The sequence below is a fragment of the Tympanuchus pallidicinctus genome, unplaced genomic scaffold (assembly GCF_026119805.1).
Source record: "Tympanuchus pallidicinctus isolate F22 unplaced genomic scaffold, pur_lepc_1.0 scaffold3, whole genome shotgun sequence".
In the NCBI taxonomy this organism is placed as follows: Eukaryota; Metazoa; Chordata; class Aves; order Galliformes; family Phasianidae; genus Tympanuchus; species Tympanuchus pallidicinctus.
Genome location: NW_026294747.1, coordinates 33,625,182 through 33,643,865, shown reverse-complemented (window position 1 = coordinate 33,643,865; position 18,684 = coordinate 33,625,182). Strand labels below are relative to the sequence as shown.

General features: G+C 34.3%; 1 protein-coding gene across 4 annotated transcripts in view; it reads left to right on the top strand.

Moving 5' to 3' along the window:
* HEATR5A (HEAT repeat containing 5A) overlaps positions 1-18,684 on the top strand; it is a 59,469-nt gene that overhangs the window by 17,334 nt on the left and 23,451 nt on the right. For all 4 annotated transcript variants that reach the window (XM_052694695.1, XM_052694694.1, XM_052694692.1 and 1 more), the window contains exons 7-20: positions 132-303; positions 2,120-2,280; positions 4,636-4,891; positions 5,985-6,140; positions 6,939-7,189; positions 10,311-10,422; positions 11,149-11,301; positions 12,921-13,020; positions 13,754-13,863; positions 15,330-15,493; positions 15,587-15,762; positions 16,105-16,210; positions 16,963-17,153; positions 17,591-17,750. In XM_052694695.1, coding sequence (XP_052550655.1) covers positions 132-303; positions 2,120-2,280; positions 4,636-4,891; positions 5,985-6,140; positions 6,939-7,189; positions 10,311-10,422; positions 11,149-11,301; positions 12,921-13,020; positions 13,754-13,863; positions 15,330-15,493; positions 15,587-15,762; positions 16,105-16,210; positions 16,963-17,153; positions 17,591-17,750 — 2,268 coding nt within the window. The remainder of the gene's footprint in view (positions 1-131; positions 304-2,119; positions 2,281-4,635; positions 4,892-5,984; positions 6,141-6,938; positions 7,190-10,310; positions 10,423-11,148; positions 11,302-12,920; positions 13,021-13,753; positions 13,864-15,329; positions 15,494-15,586; positions 15,763-16,104; positions 16,211-16,962; positions 17,154-17,590; positions 17,751-18,684) is intronic.

The window sequence follows — 18,684 nt, the reverse complement described above, 5'->3', positions numbered from 1 at the left end:
ATGAAGCAACATGCTTATTTTATTAGGGAGAACTCAGTCTTATGCTGCAAGCTAAAGTCTGTACTGAGTGCTTTTCCATAACAAAACATTAACCTTAGGCATTTTTACTTCCTTTTCTCTTTTTTGTCTAGTGTCTTCTAGAACTTCAGAATGAAGCAGTATTTATGTGGAGTACGGATCTGGATAGCATTGTGACTTTGTGTTTTAAATCTTTTGAAGGTTCTAATTATGATGTACATTTAGCAGTTTCAAAACTTTTAGGCACAGTACTGGCTAGAGCTTTAACATCTAAGCAGGCAACAGGTAAGGTATGCACTTTGGTGATTCGTCATCTGTAAAAATCTTATCAGATGTTCAGAAACTCTGAAGTTCTGAAACCTGAAGTAAAATCACCATGTAAACTTCATCAAGCTGTTTGTATCTGTTGTTTGATCTTTTTGTTAACTTTTATTCTCATAACATTTTTTTCTCATATAATACTGTAATGTTTTTACTTGTGTTGCACAACTATATACTCTACACTCACTGACAGTAATAATAAACAAGAAAAAATATTTGGTAAAACTAGTTTCCTCTGTTACAAGAATATTGTTGTATTTTTGCAATGTGTAAGGAACACTAAGATGTGATGGAGTATCTGCCTGTCAAACCGAAGAGCTAAGGATGGGTTTTTAAACTGTTTTTTCACAATTGTCAGTACCATTTTTGGATTGTATAGGGGTACAGACATGATCTGAAGCAGGAATGAACACACAGCTCTCTTAACAGAGCACGTATAACAGTTTCTGTTGATAGGCATCCTGAGACAAATTTAGCATCTCAAATCTTTGGTATCATTCGGAGTGGGCGTTTTCAGTCCAGTCTTAGGAGCCCAAAACTAAACTTCCAACTGTAATCTATGTGAAATATAGCATGATGCAGAGTGAGTATGATTCTTCTTTTAATGGCATCAAGACTTTGAGTGCGATAAGCAGAAAATGACAAAATGAAGTCGTTAAGCCCAGCTTACTGCTTTTTCAAAATTCTTGAGGTTATCTGCTTACTTTGAAGATTCTTAAAATCTTGTATTCCGAAGAGATTTTTTAGAAAAAAAAAAATCTTTAGACAGAAGAAAACAATTAAAACTGGTCTTTTTATATTAAAATAGGAGGAGGAAAAAACCTTCTCGGTCCTCTTTATAAACTGTTTTCTTCTTCCAAGCAATGTAGTTATATAACCTTAACACTTTAGTAATACAAGAAGCTCATCCAGCTGTTTTGTTGGTTATTTTTAGTAGTGAATCCTTAGGTTAAAAACAAGTTAGATCTGCGTGAGATGGAAGCTGGGTTAAGGCTAAAATGGGCTAGGGAACAAGAGGAGGGAGCAAAACATGAGGGAGTACGTAGCTACAAAATTTCTGCTTTGAAGGTGATAACCAATTGGCAGTGGGGATTACGATTACTGCTTTATTATCTAAAGTCGTCTTAGTCTCTGTCTCATCAAAATATGAGAAATAGAGTGAAAAACAGTAAAAATTTTAGATTGCTTAGTTCACACACTGTGCAGTAATCATGTGAAGTTTGCACATGCACAATTCCTAGCATATATTTTAAATGGATATTCTGCCAGGGAATGAAACAGAATAGAAATCAGAGATTCTTTCTTTCCAGCAGATTGTAAACACATTCTATTACTCTCATTATTTCGAGGAATTGGTACTAAGTTGAGAAGGTTTTTGTTTCTAAAAGTACCTTTTGCAATGTCCGTATCTGGCTAAGTGTAACAGGAAGGTAATCTGTCCTGTGTTGAGTCTGGAAGAGAAAGTTGTCTTTAGTGAGGTGGATGAGTTGGTCAGGGCTTTCGTGAAGCTTAAGATAGCAGGAGTAGGCTATACAGACTGTTCTACAGAGAGGGCCTAGATTTGATGGTAAATACCATACAGAGAGGATGTGTGCATATGCATGTGAATGTTTGTATGTGTGCGTTTGTATATAAAATGTTTCAAGCATGTTTGGATTTGGTTGTGTTACTGATTTGTTTAAATCCATCTTTTCTAAAATGATTGGAGTCAAAGCTTTACCTCTGAAATACGAGTAAGTTCTATAGAGCTATTCCTCTAAACAATTACATCTATTTTTAGTATCCACCAAGCATAACTCCCGCAGAATCTCTTTGGAGGAAGTGATGGAGCTCTTAGGAACTGGATTTCTGCGTGGAAGTTATGGATTTCTACGAGCCAGTGGTGATATGCTGAAAGGGACCAGCTCAGTCAGCAGAGATGTTAGGGTTGGAGTCACACAGGTTTGTGTTACATCATTTATGTTGTTCTAAGATTGCTGAATATTCCTACAACTGTTTTTATATATCCCTTATTTCATCCTTGTTAGTGTCTGTGACAGAATTTAATAATAAAAATTTTCACCTTGAATTGTGCCAGAAAGAAGATTTCTAATGTTTCTTGTTGTTTATATGGCAGTTTGAAACTTTCAAAATGAAGCGTGTGTTACTAGTGAAATCGTTAAGTGATTAAAAAAAAAGAAGTGATATAAGTAATTACTTGCATCAAATTGTTTCTTATTAGTAATTTACTGCCTTGTGCCTAAAATTTAGAGGGGGAAGGTGCAAGAATTTCTTAAACATGGAGTGGTTTCCTACTATACAACCATTCTCAGTCCCATTTTGAAAGAATGAGTTCTGCTTTGAATAATTAAAAATTAAAAAATAAGGAGAAACAGTTTAGTGACACAAAGCAAATATTTGCTGACTGGTTTTGTTGTGTTCCAGAATGCTTAGTTAAAGGATAAAACTTTAACTGAGAAGAGCTGAAGTCAGAATGTGCAGTGCATACTGGTAAAAAGCGTAAATTTTTGAGATAAGCTAAGTGCTTCTTGCAGTTATCTTAGCATATACATGTGAAAACCTATGTATTCAAATGTTAATGGTATTGATGAACATTTACATGTCTAACAGTAGTGATTATTTTAATGTACAAGTATTCATGTCAGTGTTTGACAGTAAGGGGATTTTTAGGCATTTCAACTACTGTAGTGCAAAAAACAATCTCTAAATTAGTTTGAATTACTTATGGAAGCTGCCTGACTTTGCATTGGAGCAGCTAGAAGGTATTCACAGATTGTCTTCATCTTCAGCTCATGCTAGGTGGGGACATGAACTTCTGGCAGAATGACAGATAAGCCAGGGAGAAATGTTTGCCTAGAAAATGCATGCCAGACACCTAGGGTTTTCTATATATGCAATCATTTCATTGATTTTTTTATTTTTTATTTTTTCTAGGAATAGGTATTTCACTTCAGTATTTTGACTACATGTACTTTCTTAAAAAAAATTGTTTCCATTTTTCATGCATTTCTATGCTAATGCATACCAGGTCTATACGGTGTGCTCTTGCTGTGCTGTCACAGTAAAATCAGTGATGTTTCTGTAAGAAACTGAGTTTTGTGTATACCTATGCCTGCAAGAAGAAAATGCTTTCGTTTATAAAATGTATTGGTTATTATTTGAATTACAGTTTGTTATAATTTTTAAAATCTGTAAGAATTCTGAAGATGGCTTCTTATATATGGAAGAATAATTTGTATTTATTCATGATATGGTCAAGTTCAAGATGTAGCCGTGGCAGTATGAGTCTTTGCAACCCTATTCTGTTAAATTCCTCAGTTTTTGAATCTGTAAAACAGTGGTAATGTACTGGTACATTATTAAGCTTAAGTAGTATTTGTTAAGAGCTATTAATTGTCAATAGGATTTTCTTGTTTTTCCACCTGCATTACATCACTTTCTTTTGTGTAAATAGTTTAGTCATTAATGTTGTACACAAGTCACAGTATATAAGAAGTAAATAGAGAAGTTTGTTGATGGGTAGTACTTATGAACTTTCTTTTGAGGACTATTGCATATTGGATTGTATATACTCATTTTATGGCATTCATTTTTCTTGGTGGTAACACATCTATTCATTAAAAAACCCAGCGCATGCATATAGAAGGCATTTATAAGGGAGTGTATTCTGTAGCAAAATAAATGGTGTTCTGGTAATTAGATTTGTAAAGTGACACTGCATTCTTTCTCTTTGTTGTGATGTCCACAGTCTTTCTATAGTACCTACGCTGCAAAGCAAACAATGAAAATTCATTGAGATTAAGAGCAGTGCTTGGGGGCTGCAAATGTTCCCTAATTCCAAGCCTGTAATAATAAAATTCTCTCAGGGTTATGGGTTACAGTATTGTAACATAGTAGTTCTTAAAATGCATTCATACATTAAATTTGTGTTCCATGTGCAGAATATTAAATAGCTAGGAGCTGTTGTTCAGTGAGACCAAACACAGTGTTTTACATAACAAGTGCCTGTGCAGGGTAAACTGCCATTTCTCACACTCTGGAATGAAATAAAGAAGGCAAGCAACTTGAATTAACTTACAGTCAAACTAAGCTGTGTTATTGCTAGAATATTTTTTAGGGCTACATTTTTCACCTGCTACCTGCAGGTGAGAATGTACCAGATATATGAACTCAGTTCAGAAATTGTTGTATTTCTGGAATTGCAGAGGCATAAATAATTATGTATGTGGGATAGCTGATAGCAGTTCTCCAGATGATTTTCCTCTAAAATATGACTTCTTTTCAAATCTTTTCCAGGCATATGTGGTATTTGTCTCTACATTAGGAGGACAGTGGCTTGAAAGGAACTTCTCTGCCTTCCTTTCTCATATTCTAGATCTTGTTTCTCAGTCTCACCCTAAGGCTATTCAGAATCAGATGGAGGCTATCGGCTGTCGCTGCTGTGTTTCATTTATCCTTCGAGCTACAGTAGGAGGCCTTCTTGGGGAAAAAGCTCAAATTGCAGCTGCCAAGGAGATTTGTCAGGCCATCTGGAAACTGAAGAAAGTTGTGGGTATGGATCTAACAAGATTATCCATTTGGGCCTCTGTTTTTTCTTTAAGTGGTTTCTAACTTCCTAATCCAGAAACTGCAGAAAAATAACATCTAGTGCTGATTTATTACCATAATAATTTAGAAGGGTTTTGGTAGTGTGTTTTGTTTTGTTTTTAACTTGGGCTGTTTCATTTTTTTTTGTTAGTACGTGTGTAGATATTAACACTTTCTTTTTTTACTTTAGCTACTTACTCACTAGCAAAATCACTAACCACTTACAAATATGACAGTATAATGAATCTGTGCAGGAATGAAATGCAGGCAGTATTGTAAAATGACAGTTGACAGTTGATACACATCTAGCCATGTTCTGCTTTCCTGTTCAGTACATATGACACTACTGATGGTTTGTTCCTAATTGTAAAAAGGAGTATTTCTCCTGAAGAAAACAGGTAGGCAGGTACATAGCTTCCAAGCAAACTGCTGATCTCCCACCATCATCCTTTTTGGGAGGATGAAAGAGAATACTATACTGCTGCATACTGTGTTCTGTTTACGTATCTAAATGATAAATGTATAAACTGACTTGATAATTTGTGTCTCAAAAGATGAAATTAGGAAACAAAACAAGTAAATGTTTTTTTCCCATTTTTATTTCATCCCTATTACCGTGTCTATCCTTATTCTCCCCCTTCTTGTGCCTCATTCACTCTTCTGCTCTTTCTTTCTTTCCTGTGATTTTTTTTTTTTTTTCCTACTACGTGTATAATCTGACAGGTTATATTCATTCCTTGTTGAAACATGACCTCTTAAAGTCGTCTTTGGGAAGGCTGGGAATAGCATGCTTCTTTCTAGCCACTGTTCTCATCAGCTGTTTGGTGTTGGTGTTTTTTTTCCATTTTGTTTTTCTAACTGCCCTCACAGACATTTAAGTATATACTTCCCTTAATGAAATAAACCTTTACGAAAACAATTTGATCAGTGATTAAAATGGTAATGATAAAAGTTTGTTTAGTAATACAGACAAAGTACCATAGCAAACCCTTTATCTGATCGCTTTGTTTTATTTATGGTAGCAATTTCATGGGGTTCTTCCTATGTTGTGTTATCAGATGCTTCAGTGAGTGACAGTAACTTGGAGACACGAATTAGTACAACAGATGTAATGAGAAGTCAGCATGTGCTTGTGTGTGCGCTTCAAGAACTTGGGAGTCTCATCCATGGCTTAGGAACTACAGCAGCACCATTACTACAGGACTCCAGTACAGGTATGCGCCCTGAATTTTTTTCATGTACGAGAGTATAAAATATATTCCCATTTTTACTGTGATCTATGATTGCTTGTGGCTGGACTGTTAACTCTTTAAAATTCATTGGCATGGGAAATAATCAATATGTGCAGTTTGTAGCATGCAGTCTCTTTACCTGGTCCCCTTTAATTCTGGACTTTGTGTTTCTTCTAACAAAAAGGAAGAAGAGAAGTTAAGTTTTTGCATGCCATATGAAATTTTCAGGCTTTGACCTAGGATATTCAAATTATCTCTTGTCTGCACTATTACTAGGATATTCAAATTATCTCTTGTCTGCACTATTATGTTCATTTCAAAATAATAGATAGGAAAAAAGATTAGTATCAAATTTAACTTCATTAAGAATTGTATTTAAACGGAGTCAGTTTGATCAAGATGAGTGTCTTCATCGATTTTTCTTGCTTGCAGTGAGAATGTTTTCATCTGGATAGGTTCATGTAGGTGTCATTTTTCCTTGAATGTGTTTCTGATTCTTAGAGAATGATTACAGAGTTTTTAATTCGCGTTGGTGAATAACCAGATGATGTCTTAAGGTTTTTTCACTCTCTTACTTTTTGGGGTAGTATTTTCTTTAAAGAATTGTAGTTTTTAAATTTGATGACAAATACATTTTATGGTAAAATTAACAGTACTTTTAAAAGAGAAGTACAGAAATTAGATACTTGATAATTCCTTATCTGTTTTGCTTGTTGACATCATCTTAGAAATCATCTGTTTGCCAGCTTCTTAAATGTATTTGTGCATTCTATTTTTCAGGAGTTCTGGATGCAGTAATTTCTGTCATCCTTCATCCCAGCATTCCAGTTAGACTCACAGCAGCTTGGTGTTTACGCTGTATTGCAATAGCATTGCCCTCCTACGTGTCTCTACTGTTGAATCGTTGCATTGAACGTCTGAACGCATTGAAATCCTCCCCAGAAGCAATAACTGGCTTCAGTTTTGCTATTGCTGCTTTACTGGGTGCAGTAAAACACTGTCCTCTGGGAATTCCACATGGAAAAGGGAAGGTATGGTCTGAATATTAGGCAATTATTTGATTTTTTTTTTTTTTTTTTTTTTCTTTTTTTTTTTTTTTTCAGCAATATTTGCATGTGTTCTTCATCGCATGATCACGAAACCCAAGATAGTGATGTGGTATTTTCTTTCTACAAAAAGGGGATTTCAAAGCACAATCATGAAAAAGCAAGTGTTTTTCTCACATGTATCAGAATTTTGTGGGAAAGTTCGTTAGTGATTTTATTAACCATTCACACTGATATCTTTTTGTTGTGGAGAAGATTGTTAGGTATTTCTACCCTAATAGAGGTCACTTCTCTGGATCTATGGAGGACTTAAATTTAACAGCTCCAAAAAAGCAGTTTACCCAAGGAAAACATTTCTCAAGTGGAGTTAAGTTTTTCAGAATTTATAAGAAAATTATTTTCAAATGACAGAATCTTCTGTAATTCTGTATTTGGACTAAATTAGAAAGCTATCATTTTTCTTGCTTTTTTACTCAAGAAAATGGTCAGCTGAAGTGCTGAAATGTATCAGACTTCGCCAAAGGAAGAGATTTTTCTTTTAATAAAAAATTTAAGTAAACAGACAAGTCCTATTGCATGCTACAGTGTTAGAAGTAAATTTCCTGAAAGAAAGCTCATTCAAACATAGATTAAGCCAAAGCAATATTTTCCAGTCTTAACAATGACCCTGCAGTGTTCACTTTAGTCAGGCACTATACCAATAACAATAATTCTGTTTTATCTTGAAAATGCTTAGTTAAGTCCAACCATTTTTAATCAAATCTGACTGATATACATTTTCTTATTCCTTCATAGGATTTAACAGAAATCAGTTTCTTGTGTAGTCTAAGATAGCTTTGCTATTCTCTCTGTTGGCATGGATAGGATATACAGTGCTCTGAAGTTCGGGGGATATCCAGATAGAGAAATGAAGGCTGGGAAAAGAAGCTGTTTCCACCTCAATGACTGTTATATCCACAGAGTTGCTCACAGTTGGAAAAACATGGTGCAGCACAAATATCAGCAGCACATGCTAATTTTCTGCAAAATGGAGAAACTTACCTTCTTGCTTCTTGTAACGTCCATTGGCTCTGATTGAGATGTTTTCAGGAGTGGCACATTTTGGTGAAAGGGCTGTGGATTTTGTATTATTATACCTCTGTGAAACGAAAGGAGTGCTTTAACATAATAGCACAAAATTATTCTTGCAGTGATTCCAGGCCACCTGTCCAGTGTTACAGAGCTCTGCCAATTCCATACCACTCCTCAGCAGACTTTACTGCTAATGGGTCTCAACATTCAGTGTATTAACTGCTGATGAAACAACTGATATTTAAAAAAAAAAAAAAAAAAAGTCAATTTTCTTCATTTTCTTTAGCTTTTAAAAACTTTTTCTAGTGATAGATTGACCAGGGGCTTTCTCGTTCAGGGGGAGAGAACAAAATGAGTGTTATTTGCCTGCTTGTACAGGAAAGTACTATTCAATACTGTACACCTAAACAGAGCTACAGTATCTATTTGATGGGGAAACTTACTAATTTACAAAGCTTTCTTTTAGAGAAGTAGAATAGAATCAAATAGTGCCAAGATGAGGTAGGTATGGGAAAGCAGAGAAAAGTGTGGGAGAAACAGTGTATTTTGTACTAAGCTGGCAGGGAGGGAGAACAGAAGAGCTAACAGACGTCCTTCTCCATTATTTTCTAGGAGCACTGCCAGATTCCAGACTAATTTTTTCTGAGGAACTGAAAGAGAGCAGTGTCAAACAGAGCGGTTTTGAAAAGGAGATGCCAAATGTAGGCAGTAGTGACCTGGACAGAAACTGTTTTAAATTTTACCTTTGATAATGATTAGATTTACAGGTAGAATCTATTCAAAGAAAGGAAATAATTAGTGGGTTTATACATAACATTCTGTACTAATGCTGGTACTTCAAAAAATCCTTCAGAAATATGTATTAGTACATGAACATAGAAATTATTAGAAACTATTAGAAATCCTTTCTAGAATGCTTCTTTATCAAGTAATTTGAATATAGTAAATGATTAGTCATTTTTATTGGTATGATTTAGCAAGGGTGCTTTTTTAATTAGAATCAAATACTCTAAATCTATTAAATCTATTTATTCACGGCCAATAGCACTATTGAGGAAAGTAATATTTTACAGTATGTTAATATCTAATGAAATTCTGCATGTATACAAACAGAAAATACTCATGAAGCCAAATCTCACATGCAAATTTTCATGGCTTTGTAAATGTGCAAATAAATTATAGAGAGCTATTGTCTGTACTGATGCTTTTAATGATAATATTGATAATGACGTTTCTTATTAGTAATACTAATTTGTGAACAGTTTGTTTTGGCACTCAAATATAATGCAGTAAGAAAGAAATACTTTTTAACACTTAAGAAATATGTATGTAAGAGGCCAACCAATTGCAGAATACTTTTACAAGCTTTTGCCATACTGTGGGCTGTTGTCCGTGGACATATGTATGATCTTCCATGCAAATTCTAGGTAGCTTGAGTTCTTTTAACAGGTGCAGATTATCACCTTGTGTTTTGCATGTCAGAGATCACATGCAATTATTGTGGAGAAGCTGAGACAGGATTGATTTATGTCTTGGCATGTCCTGCTTTCCTGCTTGTTTATTCATACTACTTATTGAATTAAGTACTGTCAGCAAAAATGGTAGGACATATTAAAAAAAAAAAAAAAAAAAAAAGAAGACATTTTACTCCTCTCTATACTTCTTCTGAGCTGTAATTTGTATGTCTCTCTCTGCTTTTTTTTCTACGTAGTGATATAAGTAGGATATCAGAATGCTTTTATACTTCCCTATATTTGTATCAGAGTTATCAGCTCTTACTTTAGTGTTGGTAGAAGAAGGGACAAAAAGAGGCTAAGTAATATACCTAGCTCCCCAAAGCACATGTTGAAGCCATCCTAGACTAGTACTGCTGTCAGTCATTGTAGCTTCATAAGAAAGTGTGAGAGGAAGATGAGGTTCTATTTGGGGATAGTGAAATATAGTTAAGTATTGCAGCAAATGCAATTGGAAAAAACATCTGATAGTTTCTAGGATGCTGATGGTCTTTTTTTTTCCTCTCTCTTTAACTTTGAAGGTAATCATGACACTAGCAGAAGATTTGCTGTGTTCTGCTTCTCAGAACAGTCGCCTTTCAGTACAGCGAACGCAGGCTGGATGGCTTTTAATAGCAGCCCTCATGACGTTAGGTAATAGCTGCGTACAATTTTACTTAACTAAGGTGTTCTATGTGAAAAGGCTGTTAGTTTCAAATTTATTGTTAGATCACTGGAAACAATATTTGAAAGGCAGTGACTGGATGGGACCGCAATTAATTAAATTTTGAAGACAAGCTTAAAAGTTTAATCAAATGTTCTTGTGATTATGAATATTTACAGTGACTTTGTTTTATTTTTAAAAATATCTTATTAATTTTGTGCTGGGATAGAACAGTTTAATTCTCTCTAAACGTTACTGTTCTTTCTGATTAGTGATCAGGTTATTGATTCTAGAGTATGTTGTCAGTTTTGTTCATGTTTTTTGTTTTCAGCTATTATTTCTGCCTAATACTCCTAGGGTTCTCTTGCATTAAAGAAAACACACTTTGTACATTAACCTATAGCAAATGTTAGCTTTTCTGAACATTGCTGTTACATATTAAATCTCTTTTATGCTGGTGATCCACACAGTCTGTGCTTCAGACAGAAGTCATAGTTCATTATCTACTAGTAAATGTATCAGTGGGTATGTAATCATGTATGAACGTGGAATATCAGGTAAATTTCCCATCTACGAAGCATGAGTAGGCTGGGGAAATAGCATAAGGATGTGTTTGCAGCTGTAATGATTTTGTGAACATAGTAAAAAGAACCAAAGAGAACTCTTTGGATGTTTTCAAGTCTTCACATTGGCATGACAGCTGTCAATACCTGCAGGTCCTGCAGTTGTCCAATACCACCTTCCACGGATACTTTTACTGTGGAAGTGTGTCTTTCCATCATCTCCTAAAGACCTAGAAACAGAGAAGACGCGAGGAGATTCGTTTACATGGCAGGTAACTCTGGAAGGCCGTGCTGGTGCTCTCTGTGGTAAGTTGAATATACGATTCTTCATAGTTAGACTTGTAATTTGCTTTTCCTTCTGAAAGATCAAAGATACTTCATACTGCTTTTTTTTCTTTTCCACTGGGTGATAGAGGATAAATTTGTCCCCCAACATTACACGCTTGTGTGTGTGTTTATACATATATGTATATATGTGTGTGTATATGTGGTAGGCGTGTGTGTATATTTACCTATGCATATCTGTGTATTCTCTATACAATTACTTGAAGGGAAGTTGCAGTGAGATGGGGGTTGGCCTCTTCTCCCATTTAGCTAGTGACAGGAGAAATGGGAATGACCTCAAGTTGTGCCAGGGGAGATTCAGGTTGGATATTAGGGAAAACTTCTCCTGAAGACTGATGAAATGCTGGAACAGGCTGCCCAGGGACATGGTGAAGTCTCACTGTCACTGGAGATGTTTAAGAAATGCTGAGATGTACCGAAGAGCATGGTTTAGTGGAAAATATTGGTGGTAGGTGGATGGTTGGGCTTGGATAATTTTGGAGTCTTTCCAGCCTTGGTGATGCTGTGTGTACTTTGTAATTGTAAAAACAAACAAAAACAATATTGCTGGTAGAGGGTTTTTGCTCATGTTCTTCAATTCAGTTGACCAGGCTGTGAATGATAAAAGGAATGCCTCTCTTCCTTAGCATGTATATCACATAATATCTGAAGAACAAAACCAGGATACGTTCTCATCTCCACATTGTTATATTTAGTGAATATCCAGTTCTACTTCCTAATAGCTGACTTACTGTAAAATAGATTAACTGTATCAGTCTAGCAAATTTGCAAGAATAGGAAGACTCAGGTAAAAGTTACAATTTGGCTGCGGTCTGGTAGGCTGCCTTTTTTTGTTGTTGTGAAATATTGGGAATTTGGGTTTCTAAGATACTGTTTCACTGCTCTTGAAGTACTTAATGTGTTGCAGTCATAAATTCTGGTATACTATAGATCCTTTGCAAAGCAGAAGCATGGTCCATAGTGTAGCAATCCACTATCTTTTACTGTTAAAATTTGTCAGGATGTGTAGAATTCAACATTAATTACTTAGGTTTCTTGTAAAATAAAATTAACATTTTACTATTATGGAAATAGGTCTTTTATGCTGTATATTTTCTGGGTACCTCTTGAAATAGTAATTCAAATTTAATTTTTTGTAAATAATAAAAAATACTTAAGTACATGTAGGCTGTTTCTTAAAGCATAGTCATTAAGTGAAATTTAAAGAGAAAAGTAGCAATGTAAGCCATAGGTAATCTAACAATCATATTTCTCCCATTTTTTTTTTTTTTCCTTGTTGCTGTTATTATCAGGGAATTATCATGAAGTTGAGTTTTGTTCCACAATTCAATTCATACCAAAAAGTAAAAAATGCTTTCATACAAATGTCTGAGCTGAGACACAAAAACAGTGTATTTGTGCATGTGTTTTTCTTTTTTCATTTGTGATTTTATCAGTTTCTGAAGTTACTATTCAAAATGCCTTTCATTTTTTTTTTAATGCTTTTTAAAATGGAAATATTAGAATTTTAAGTGAGGTAATTATGCTTTTTTTTTTCTCCTGTGTATGTCACTTTAATTAAATTCAATTTCCTGTTTTAGCAATCAAAAGCTTCGTTTCCCACTGTGCTGGTCTTCTTACAGATGAAGTTCTTCAGAGACTTCTTCCTCCTCTCCCAAGTGCTGTTGATTTATTGACACAGTAAGTATATCAAACTGTTAAATGCCATTCTGATTTTGAAAAGCTGCAGGGGAATTCTTTTGCATTTCATTTAGTGCACTTTCTAAAGAACTTTCTTTTCAGAGCACAAAAATTAGAGTGTAGGATTTATCAGTGTCACGACTTTAGCTGGCATAGTAATGTGTATTACAGATTCCAGAACTGTATAAAGAAATTAAGGGAAGAAGTTGTTATATCCTTTTATTAAATTAATGCGTTTTTTCTGCTTCTTTTTTAAAATCAAACTTGCACATTTGTTTGTATACATGGTCATTTTTTTTAATACAGTAATACACTGGGACAAAAAGATAGCTATTTTTTATACTTAGATTGACAGCTAAGCTGGAAAGAATTTCATAATTTAACTTTTGCCTTGTGTCAGAGTAAGTAGTGATTTAATGTGCTGAACTCTACCTTGCTGTACCTCGCAGACATATCTGCAAAAAATTAGCTGTAATAAGTACAGGTGCAATCAAGGACAATAGAAAACTTTATTTATTTCTCTGGTATTAAATTTAAAAGAAAAGACAGGAAATGTTAACTGAGAGGTTCTCTCAGATCATGTGAAATAGTTTTGCTTCTGCTACTGCTACTGCAAATCAGAACAGTCTTTATAACACATACAGAAATTATTTAGTAGTTCTAGTACAAATAGAACCAGACTTACTAATCCTTGAACTCTTTAACATCTCTAATGCACTTTTTATGTTTTAAGGCTTTCTTCAATCTCTAAGTCTTACGGAAATTCTTTAAAAACATCATCAACAGTTTACAGACATAAACTTTATGAATTACTGGCAGTATTGCCTCCAAAAATGTATGAAGGTATGTATTCTTACAAAGAACATCCTTAGAAACATTATAGGTGCGTGTTTGAAATTGTTGTTCAACATGTATTCAGCTAGCAAGATTTAGTTTAACCTTTTCTAACACATTTTATTCCTTCTGTTTATATTTCATGAAGCTGTAATGAAGTCATAATGATCTTGAAAAGCTAATGTTTGTGATCCTTTTTTTCCCCTCTTCTTTTAGAAATTAAGACTTTTGTGCTGCTTTTAGTTGAAATTTAAAGGTGGGCAACATTGTGACTTTTTAATTATTTGGGGAATGGACTTCTTTTGATACCTGTTTTACTTCCTTAATTCTTAATCCAAAAAAATATAATTTCAGCATTAGCCAATCGAATGTGATCCATTGAAATAATTCAACAGGCTCACAGAATGGCTGAGTTTGTAAGGAACATTTGGAAGTCATCTGTTCTAATTCCTGCTCAAGGAGCGAAATGTAGAGCAGGTTACCCAGGACCATGTCCAGACAGATACATTAAACTTATCCTTTTCAAGTTGATGATGAAATGTTTGCTTTTAAAGAAAAATGTGAAGAAAATCTGAGGACAGATTCAGTGTTCTTTAGCAGAACATAATTTACCATATTTCAAATCTAATTTTCCAATACAGTGACTAATAATAGATCAACTAAAACATTATTTTTTTGTCATTTTAAAATCACCATGTGAATCGTTTATCACTTATTGGACTGAAATAAAGAACCAGAGTGTTTGATAATTATGAAGTACAAGGGTATTTCATCAGGACAGAGAGATGTGCCAGCCAGTCATTTAATTGACTGCATCCTCTGTATCATGGAGGGAGTCCTCCTTCAAATAATCTGCTCCATCTAGTGGTAAATGCTCCATGAATTCTCATAAGGACAAATCCCTGATTTCTCTGCTTTAAAGCTGTTGTCACGTGTTTTAGGTCTGAATGTAACAATTGCCATGTATGCACTATACTTATGTATACACTATGTGTGTAAGATTTGTTTCTGAATTTAAGCTTAAAATACTGGATGTGACAACTCCATCCCTCAGAGCAAGTTTGTTCTTTTTTCCTTTTGTTACAGGAGATCAACATTTTATAGAATACTAATATTTGAGGTTGAGCAGGTTTAACAGTTCTTTGGGTTGAGATTTCTATATATAGTCTACCTACTGAATTTTCGTTTTGCAGCATGACTTGTAAAGCCTGAATCTTGTGATAGAGCAAGATCCTACCTGAGAGCGTTATAATCTAGAGCCAGTAAATACAGTTTAAAACATTTCAGGGAGTGGAGTGTGGTGGGCAGTGGGTTGTGTTGTTTGTTTTGTTTTGTTTTTTTTAATAAATAAATAATAGCCTTAAAATCACAATGCTAAATTAACAGGTGTAAATTTCAGCATAAATACCTTCTTGCTCACAAAATTTCACGTTGCAAGTAATTAACAAAATTTTTAAAATACTTTTCATTTAAAGGAAGTTTCCATGCTGTTCTGAAAGAGTTAGTGGTGGACTTAACTATACCAGATAGCCAGATAGATGCCTCTACATTCTTGCTTCCACCCCTTTGTCATGAGGATGATCTCCTTTTACTTGGTCCCTTACTGCAGGAGACTGACCACCAATTTATTGAAGAGCAGGTACTTGTATACTGGTAGTATTGTATTTTCATTTGATTCTAGTTCTTTAGGTCAGTGCAGGTTATGGCTTGATCGCTTGTATCCCTTTTACAGCTCCTTTTAGGTAACAACGTAGCTGGAGGCAGCCTGGAATATGACCCTTACTCCATATATGAGAAACTTGCAAAACGTGATTCAGTACCTAAACCACTACCTCCCACATTGTCTGTAATTGGTGCAGCAACTGGTCTTTTTGGAGTTATATTTTGCCATATAGCAGAAACTCACAGGTAATGTAGTAACTTCAACTGTTGAGAGATTTGGGGGATACTGAAACATGGTCAGTGTACTTGAGATCAAACAGTAGAAAACATTCTGAGTCGGTTATGAAAGTGCATTCCATGAACCACATGAATAAAATCATTAGGACGAGAAAATTATTAGATGTTCTGTTTGAAGTTGCTTGTGATGAAAAGACACATCCAGAAGTAGGTTACTGTAATCATGTTTGTAGTAGACAGCTACTTGATTTATTTCACCTCACTTTTTCAATAAAATAAAATGGAATACTGGATTCGTTTTCTTCTTCATTTTTAAAAATTGTCTGTGTTTTTTTTCCGTTTTTGTTTAAGACTCCAAGTGTTAGAACAGTTGTTGAATTCTATAAAGCAAACAAAAGGATCACGACAGCAACTAGTGCAATTAAATGTTGTGTCAGCCTTTTCTACGTCTTTAAAGGTAAATCTCCTCTGTTTCTTTCTTTCCCTTCCTCTCCATTTCTGAAACATTGCTTCCTTTCATTCATATGTCTATGTAGACGTTCTCATTCATCAAGTTAACCAGTGTTAACCAGTGTTTTCTGTGGCAATATTTGTATTTGTAATATATTCCATAAGTGCCACAGAGTCATAGTTAATTTTTTTCCTATTTTTTAAGATTAAAGGATAATGTCAAAAATTTGTAGTATGTTACAGTCTTTGCTACTGTAATTCAAGTAAGGAAGAGATGGGGAAATTGTTTCTATCATTCCTGTCTTTATCCCTATTTCTCTCAGATTTCTTACTATAGGGGAAAAAAAAGTAAAGATTTTTTTTTTTAAACCAAAGGCTGTCATTTTTTTGCCTTTCAATGATACTTTGTGTATTTTCCTCGATTCATGTGTAGTTTTCATTCTTTCCTTCTTACGCTTTTTTTTTTTTTTTTTCAAACTAAAAATGTTTTCATGACAGGCAAGAGCTTTAATAGTGCAATATTGTATTTCTGGCAAATTTAATATGCAATTCAGAAAACTGCTCTATTTTTGCAATTTTTTTGTCTGAAATTCGATTAGAATTCTAATTCTTGAAGAGCAAATAAAAATTGAGGAACTCCACAAATAAGATGGAAAGAAAATCAAATTCCTCCTTCATATCTTGTAATTCTTGCATGACTGACAGAAAAACATTCTGATTACTGTACTGAAGATTGATACATCTACTATCTATTTTTAGCACTTGGCTAACTGCAAGGGAAGTTTAGGTCCAGAAGAAGTTAGAAGATCTGCCCTGGCATTGGTTCTGAGTGCCTTGGAAAGCAATAATCCACTTCTAAGGTGTGCTGCTGCAGAGAGTTGGGCCAGGTTGGCTCAGGTGGTTTCTGACAATGCCTTTACTGCTGGATTAGCACAAGTTAGTTTTGACAAGTAAGTTCAAAGAAGTACAGTAAATTTTTGTTTGAGTTTATAAAAACACTTAAGAAATATTGTGATAATAATTTAAAGAAAAGTTGTTGAAACTGGTTTCATTGATGTTCTTTTTTGAAGTAACAAGAAAAAGCACTGTTTGATTTCTATATGCAGCTCTTAGTTTTTCTGTTCTTTAAGATTATAGTCTTAAGTAAGCACATAGACTTTCAGATAAGTTTAATGGCCTGTTGTCCTGGCAACATCAGTTAAGTATGTCTAAAATGTTTTTGGTACTCCTTTCAGATGATAGATGATTAACTTACAGTTTTGTCAGTGTAACAATGTCTAGCCAAGTGTTTCACTTACGATGTACTAGAATTTTCATTTGTAGTTGTGCTTATGTAATATCAGTCTTGGAGATCACATTGACAGCTTTCTTTCCTTGTAATTAATAGGCTAAAATCTGCTAGAGATGTGGTATCAAGAACAGGTCACTCTTTGGCAGTGGGGTGTCTGTATAGATACTTAGGAGGAATAGGTTCTACTCAGCACCTGAATGCATGTGTTGGAATCCTTTATACTTTATCTCAGGACAGTACTTCTCCTGATGTACAGGTACTTGTCACTTATCTAAAAATGTTATGTTACAAATTAACTGATTTATTTTTTAGCATAAATGTTCATTCTTACAACATTTCACAACCTGTCAGGTGTATCTCACAGTTTGATGAGTGCAGTAGTAAATGCAATGAAAATAGCCCCTGGTCAAAATCTACCTTTCAAACAAGACCTAGAATGAGATAAGAGAGGTTCTTATTTTGATGATCAATGAGAGTGATAAGGCTGAGCTAAACTGTCTTTATAAACAAGATCTGATGTTTTAGGAGTTGATTAATTTCATATTCACCATATCTTGACCTTGACTAGATGGCACCTGCTTTTTTTTTTTCTTCTGTTCTTAGCAGAGAAAAACTGACACAATACACTCACAAAATTTTTCCATGAAGGCATATGTAGTAAATAACAGGGTTTTGAAGCCTGAATGCTGTACAACGTAGTCAGTATAGTTCTTTGAGTAAAGCAAGATGTTCTGAAGATTAATTCAAATGATTTCTCTGTGGCTAAAGCTGCTTTCTATCAGAATACTTTTAAGAGACATAGTGCATATTCTTTGTGTTCCTGTAAGTCTTAAAAAAATTTTGTAACCTCCTCTACAATATGTTTACTTAAAGTAGCACTGTATGTTGACATGAAACAGATTTGGTCTCAATTACTTTGCACCAGTAGCCAAAATGTTGTTTCATCTGCTCTGTTATATTAACTTTGTTAACTATTGTTCTTGTACATGGAACTATAAAATGTTTTACAAATAGTGTATCTGAGGAATAATATTCACTAATAAATTAATTTACTATTAATTTATTTTTCAGTAAACAAGGACAATTTTAAAACAGTTCTTTCATTGCATAACAGAGTTCCTAAAATATGTATATATAAATATATTCAAAATTTAACATGTGATTATTGAAAATTCTTTCTAACACCTCTC